The sequence below is a fragment of the Pygocentrus nattereri genome, chromosome 8, assembly GCF_015220715.1.
Source record: "Pygocentrus nattereri isolate fPygNat1 chromosome 8, fPygNat1.pri, whole genome shotgun sequence".
In the NCBI taxonomy this organism is placed as follows: domain Eukaryota; kingdom Metazoa; phylum Chordata; class Actinopteri; order Characiformes; family Serrasalmidae; genus Pygocentrus; species Pygocentrus nattereri.
The window spans coordinates 13,424,868-13,432,419 of record NC_051218.1 but is presented as its reverse complement, the minus strand read 5'-3'; the positions used below and the strand labels follow the sequence as shown (position 1 = coordinate 13,432,419).

At 39.8% G+C, this 7,552-nt stretch overlaps 1 protein-coding gene across 1 annotated transcript; it reads right to left on the bottom strand.

Moving 5' to 3' along the window:
* Nucleotides 1-941: 941 nt before the first annotated feature.
* On the bottom strand, nucleotides 942-6,361 carry thoc3 (THO complex 3). Its single transcript, XM_017689552.2, has 6 exons — nucleotides 6,155-6,361; nucleotides 5,736-5,892; nucleotides 4,518-4,722; nucleotides 4,201-4,362; nucleotides 2,469-2,569; nucleotides 942-2,341 (listed from the first exon to the last, which is right to left on the bottom strand). Exons 1-6 carry the CDS (start codon nucleotides 6,332-6,334, stop codon nucleotides 2,178-2,180), a joined length of 969 nt encoding a protein of 322 aa, XP_017545041.1. The 5' UTR covers nucleotides 6,335-6,361; the 3' UTR covers nucleotides 942-2,177.
* Nucleotides 6,362-7,552: the final 1,191 nt, after the last annotated feature.

Below are 7,552 nucleotides of genomic sequence, written 5' to 3'. Positions count from 1 at the left end.
AATTGCCCTCATGCCACTGACGTCTAGCGATAAAATTATTCAAATTTATGATAAAACTTTTTCAGTACCCTCCCACCCCCTTCATGCTGAGAGCTGACATTTAGCTTTTTTCATCATTCACAGACTGACAGCACTACATTCAGCTTAGATCAAACATCTGCCCTGTTATTTATGCACTTTAAGTGTATTATTATTGTGTGTCAACTTCCCATCACTGACACTCTGAGAACATTCTGATCCTCAACCTTTCCCAGAGAAAGAAGGCCAAAGCAGCTCCAGTTAAATGTTAGAGGGGAATTCTACCAAATGTCCAAAATTTCAGCGGAATTGAATCATCAAGACATAAACGGTCATTCAGACCGTTTTGATGTGAAAGTCAGGATTGTTCATAGTGGTGATGGGAATCAAAAGTTTGAAACGCTTAATGCCTCCACCAGACTCTTAACCATTAAAGGCCTGCATTTTCTTGTATTTTATTTTTGTCCTTTTGAGGTAAACTTAGAACATTTATATGATTTTATGTGTCAAAAGTGGTCATAATTCATTTTTACCTGGTGATTTTCCGACCTCTCTTTATCCTTTAGAATGGAACAGGTCGTTTTAGTCACTGTGCCTTTAAGAATGATGTGAAATAAATTAGGTTTATTACACCTTATTAAAAAAAAAAAAAAAAAAAAAAAAACAGAGCTGAAACACTCCCTAGAGCGTCAGCCTGAATGGGTGGGGCTAAACTGCTCTAGGTTGAATAGGCAGATATATGTAAATTAGTTGATTGTGACATCAGAAAAATAATTAATTCATAACTGGCTGTTGTTGGATTTTAGTTTCCATATATGGACTATACGGACTCGTGAGCGAGTGACATGGTTTGAAACTGTGACAATTTACATATTACTTTAATTTTATTTTAAAAAAGCAATATAGTCCATTTAAATGAAGTAATTATGAAATTTCTGATGTTTGAGACATTGTTTTACGATAATTTTGACTTTTTTTTTTTAAATTCATGGTGGAGACATAACAGCACCCAGAGAAAACTTTTTTCAGATTTACCATTAACATTACATATAAAACTCAGAAGACACATTCACATAGGTTCACTGCTCACTTCTATAGCAAATAAAACAGCTACATTTGTGTTTGATAGTCGGCACCACTATTGACAAGTTCCTCTACAATGACTCATTTCACATCAAACCATTCTGAATGACTTTCAAATTTCAGTGATTGATTTAGGCAGAATAGGCCAAGATATCCGTCCTGTTTTAGTCCACAGCAAACCACGACAGGAATACTACTCAATTTGATCCCCTTCTCAGTGAGTTTGTGGGAAACAGACTGATCAGTAACCTACACTACCTGATACACACAATGGTCTGCCAGCCTAAACATGGTAAATAAATTATTGATATTACAAAAAACATTGTTTATTTAATAAAACACCATACAAAAGAAAAAACACTTGGGAATGCCTACACTGAAGAACAACAGATAACAGTGCACTGAAATGCTCCTTGGTGCCCTCCGGTGGCCATATCCAAAAATGACACAAATAAGTAGTAGCTGATGAAAGCGGGGGTGTTCAGCTCCAGTCCTGCGATCCCATTGCTCTGCAAAGTTTCAAGTATTTCTTGCGTCAGCACACTAATCCCAACAGCTAATTATCAAGCCTTTCATGTGTTGAGGCAGGAAAAACTTGAAACTGATCCCAGAACTGGAGTTGAGAACCACTGCAATAGGAACTCTACATAAATGCTAAGAATATCTACAAACTGCTTGATCCAAATGACATCCACTGTTAGATTACACTTTGTGTAAGTGCTGTTTCTCTTTATAGTCCTTGCTTCATCATGTTTTCAGCTTTAAAATTGACACAAATTTAAATGGTGATCCACTTTGTAAGAGTCATAGTAAGTAACCAATAAGCTTTCACCAGACTGCTATTCTGTTGGTACTCAGTAACAGAATTAAGCACCAACATAAGAATGCAACTGGAGTCTTAAAAACCCCCAAAATGTAGGAAACAATTCCAGCACACAATGGACTTGCAGGGATGATGATCTCTTCCATTATTAAAAGAGCAAAGCCAGTGTGTGGAGAGGTGCAGCCTAACTACAGTATGGCTAACTACAGCTGATGTAGTTGTTAACAGTCAGGTCCATGACTAAAATTACTCCTCATGAGTCATTAGGAAGTCCAAAAAGCTTGACAGTCCCTGCCTCCCGATTACTGTCATACTTCCCTTCTTTATCGTCACATGCATACGCCAACAACGGCCTCTTTGGGTGCCAGGCGACAGTGAATGTTGGAGACTCACACTGGACCTCCCAAAGCTTCTCTCCTATAAATAAAAGCATCATGACTATTTGAAGAAAAACATGACAAATCTTCTTTAAATAAAAGCAATTAATGTTTTGGTTGTAGGAAGCTGGTATGTTTAAGATTTCAGTGTGCGCTCTAGTGTTTACCTGTCTCCACCTCAGCAATGTCAATGAAGTGATCCTCAGAGGCTGATGCCAACATTTTGCCATCATGACTGAAACTCAGGGTTCGCACCGGCCAGTCTAGCCTGCAGAAGATGAAATCAGCTTAAGGAGGGCTGTATGTAAACTTTCTGAGCAGGTAATGCTGGTGCTAAAAGCACAAATTAAAATATTAAGATAAAAAAGTGCATTATAACACTTGTACAAAGAGTTAATCCCAACTGACACTTTATCTGCGAAAAAAAACAGAAGTAGCATGCAAAAGGTTTAATGTTCATTTATCCATCCATCCATTCATCCATCCATTTTCTAAGCTGCTTCTCCGTCAGGGGGGTGCTGGAGCCTATCCCAGCAGTCTTCGGGCGGAAGGCAGGATACACCCTGGACAGGTCGCCAGCCCATCACAGGGCAGACACACAGACACAGACATTCACTCACACATTCACACCCAGGGGCAATGCAGCATGTCCAATTGGCCTGACTGCATGTCTTTGGACTGTGGGAGGAAACCGGAGAACCCGGAGGAAACCCACGCAGACACGGGGAGAACATGCAAACTCCACACAGAGAGGACCCTGGTCGCCCAGCCGGGGAATCGAACCCAGGCCCTCCTTGCTGCGAGGCAACAGCGCTACCCACCACGCCACCGTGCCGCCAATGTTCATTTAGTAAAATGTAAAGCTTCCCACACAGATTCATTTTTTCACAATAATTTAGATTCCCCACAAAGTGCAGCTTTTAGCAGTATTTTAATTTTTTTTTACATTTTTGTGTATATCATGAGACAAAACTATACCAGGAGGAGCTCATAAATGTATAGCTGCAAACACAGATTTCAAAACTTTTTTTTGGTCCCACAACCGTGAGCACACTTGCCCGGAGCAGTGGGCAGCCCTATCCACGGCACCCGGGGAGCAGTTGGAGGTTAGGTGTCTTGCTCAAGGACACCTCAGTCATGGACTGTCAGCTAAAATAGCTAAAAGTTATTATATGTGATGAGAGATTTTTTTATGTAATCAGTTAATTAAAAATAATTAAAAAAAAGGATATAATGTCAAGACAAAGATGTTAACCACAGCAAATGGGTGCTCAGCTTCTGAATCCAGAGATGACATTTTCAGCAGCCATATGATACCATCCCAAAACCAAAATTCCAAATCCCATTACGTACAAACTTATAGGCCAAGACTAAACAACTTTAAGATAATCCTTAATTTGTCCCACAACGGGAAAATTTTGAGCAATACTGTAATTTTCAAGACACTCTCTTTATAAATTTCTGATTCATTCTATGGACAACTGCCAGAAAACACTAGAACTCGCACAACTGTGCTTAAGGAGAAGGCTGGGAAATCGACTACAATGTCTATGAGCAAGAGTTGACAAAATATTTCAATGCAGATGTGTGCACTACAAAAACACACAAACACACACACACACACTGATTTCTCCTTGCACATGTGCCAAATACTGTTGCACACTAACAGGTTTAGCTGAAACTACACACACATCAATTCTGACCCTTGAGGGTGTTAGCCCAGCACAGTTTGGTGGTTGCCTTGGTCTAACACACATGAAATCTGCTAATTGATGCCAAACCTCTAGAATGGGAATCAATGATCCCTGATTTATACAGTAATAAAAGTGACTCCTACTTTCTCATAGTACAAGAGAACATCTTGATATCTCACATTTCTTTTCCTGACAATCTCTTTACCTTGAGAAACAGCGAACACACACCAGCTCTTCAACATCCCACAGACTGACGAGGGCATCCGCACTTCCAGTAGCGAAGTACTTGCCGGTGGGATCAAATTTGATGCAGATGCAGTTGGATGGATGAGCATTGATTGACTGAATGAGCTTTAGGTCGGGGTAACTGGAATAGAGATTCAACGTAAAGCAGGTGTGAATACAGAAGGGAGTATGTGCGCTTACAATGATCACTAATTTAAGCAGATTTGCTCATTGAAGCAGATTATTTAGGCATACCAGCAAACAATGTAACCAACAAATAAAACCTTACTGCTGTACCTCAAGATGTTGATGCAGCCATTGCCGTTTGTCAGAAAGAACATATCATTGTCATTGTTCCAGGAAATCTCATTGACCTCAAACTTGAACTGTTCTTCAGCACGTGGACGGTGAGTCTTGGCATCAATGAAAGTAACCACATCATCCTTGTTCCCAACAGCTATGGTCTGACCATCAGGACTCCAACATATGTTAATGTTCTCTCCTAAGAACACAGCACACCACAACATATGTTCCATAATTGAGCACTAACTGTATAATTAATAAATTGCTACAACAAAGTGTTTGTCCAAACACTATTAGCTTGAACTTGGATAACATAACACAAGGGACAATAAATAAAATTTTAAATATTATATTGATTGGATAGATGCTCAGATTTGAACAATATTTCAGACCAACAGTTTGTCATGTTTATTTTACTCCAGAAAGCAGAACATTTACTGTGCTAAAATATGCATTATCAATATTATTCGCAACCTTAGAAAAATAGATGTTATACTACTCCATCAAGTCAGTCAAGGTGAACATTGTCCAAATGTTTATGGTTCATAAATGTTGCTGTACAGTCATATGCAAATGTTTAAACACCTCTGGTCAAATAAAATGTTTAGCTGATTTTCCAAGCAAAAATAAGTTTACACACCCTGCACATGGGACAAACTTACATATGGCATTTTATTTCTCCTGCATTTCTTTTGTGCATAATTTCTATATATTTGTTCACGTCACATACTGGGGGAGAGATGGAGAGATGGGGAAAGGGGGGGGGGGGGGGGGGATTATTTTTTATTCCAAATGTGTTAGGTTCAAAAAGTAAATAGTAATCGTGCATTAAAATGTACAGGATTGTGTTTTCTGTGGGCCCTTTTCACCTGGAAAAAATAAACAAATCACTCAGGTTTTTCATTCTGATTGTTGACTATAAAGTCAAGCGACGGCTTTACAGATGTCCCCTTGAAATTCACATTCAAAACTCTAGATCAGCGTTTCCCAAACCATTCCTCTGTAACCTCCAGACGGTCCATACTGGGCTTCTCCCAGCTCTCAACACAAATGAAACAGACATTCAGTGTTTTCATTGTTTGGCTTGGGTCTGTTGGTAGAGAGATAAAAGCTAATCCAAGTGCTCCTATTTTAATGAACTAACATCCTCTAGAGTCTCCGATATGTATGAAAAAGTGTTCATACAAACATGATGTGGCTCTGAGGCCTCACCTTTAGTGCTGACCGTGGCCATGCATTTAGTCGTGCGCACATCCCAGATCCGTATGGTCTTATCACCTGATGCAGTAACGAACAGGTCTGGGTTGGTTGGATGCCAGCACAGCTGGTCAACGCTGTCTCCATGACCTCGGTAGTTATTCTCCCTCACCTGTCGACATGGGCAGGACAGTAAAACCACTGGGATTAGCGAGGAACTGCTGCCAGGTAATAAATACACTGATAAAGTTACCAGAACTACATAACACAAGAGATCACAAGCAAAGGCTTCAGCTTAAGTTAGCTTCTAATTACAATCACCAGCTCCACCTTAAAAGGTGCAGCATTAATACTCCGTAGCGTTTGAAGCAGAACCGATGATCTGAAACAGAAACTCAGCTGCAGGTCATTTGCTACTCGTTACAGGTTCTTACCAGGCGGTCTTTTTCGAGGACAAAAACACTCGCTGTCTTGTCAAACGAGCCCGAAGCCAGTCGCTTTCCATCGCAACTCCAGGCGACTGAATGAACTTTGGCGCTGTGAGCGGGAAACTCGCGGCTTTTGTTGTTATTTCTGAAATTCTCCTGCATTTCTTGATAGTAAGAGGACGCCATGTTCGCGGCTACTTCTTTTTGTACTGCCCCGGTTGTGTTTACAGAAAGCCTAACGACGGCGCCGCCTACAGTGTGGGAGAAGGCTGTTTCTCCGTGTAGCCGATTTTGTGGGGGAATTCACTTTGAAATAAAATAATGTAATGCAGTATGTAGTATTCATCATATATGGAACGCAAGCCGCCCAAATACACTGTTTCTGTGATAGGATAACCAACATATTTACATGGATTCGCCTCTCTGTAGCAATTTAGCCTCGTTCACTCACACTGAGGTTATAAGGACTGATTGAGCCTGGACTGTCTGGACTGACTGCATGGCACCTTTTAAAAATGACAGTGCACTACGTAGGAATTTAACTAATATAGTTGGCTAAAATAGTCGTTAAAATCGTTTGGGATTCAGTCACAGCCATACTGAACAAACAGTTAAGCATTTAGCTGCAGAAACTAGAATTTCAAAACCTCCATAGCTAAACTACTAGCTAACCTAGCTAACGTTAAAGTTTCATGCGACTTCTGACCAAAACAAGGTCATTTGAGCTTGGAATTCACTCAAGTTACAGTCTTTAGACTTTCATATTGCATTTGTACAGTGAATTATATCGTAAGTGCTTTTAAATCAAGCCTGTGCTATTAATGATGGAGTTGTTTATCTGTCTGTTAGCTAGCTGACCAGCACAGTTCTAGTTAAGAGAATAAGTCGTAGGCCAGTCAGTTCAAACAAAAAACGGGTTCTTCACCAGTACACTCGGTGGACCATGTGGGCAGCACTAGAGTCAAGGATTATTCTATTAACAGCACAGGATTTTTAGTGCCATACTCAATTCAGTTGTTTTAATGTGGCCATAGGCGTGCATATATCAAATATTTTACAACGGCTTCAAACGCTTCAGGGCAGATTTCAGGACCAGAACTATCCGTTTATAATCGGTTTAAATTTATATTGGTAGATGTCAAATGTAGCTGGCTGCTACAGGTGGATGTAAGATGGGAAAATATATGTATAGTGTGATTAAAAAAAACACGATGAGGATAGGAGTAGTCTACTTTCCTCACTTTATAATGACTTTATTGCACACATCTTTATGCATATGTATATGCAATTACTATTAAATTTTCAAAAAGCCCAGACTTTCTGAAGAAAGCATGTTTTGGTAAAAAAAAAACTATACAAACGTTATAAGTGGGCCTCAGGGAAAGCAATAAAATGGAAGAAAAA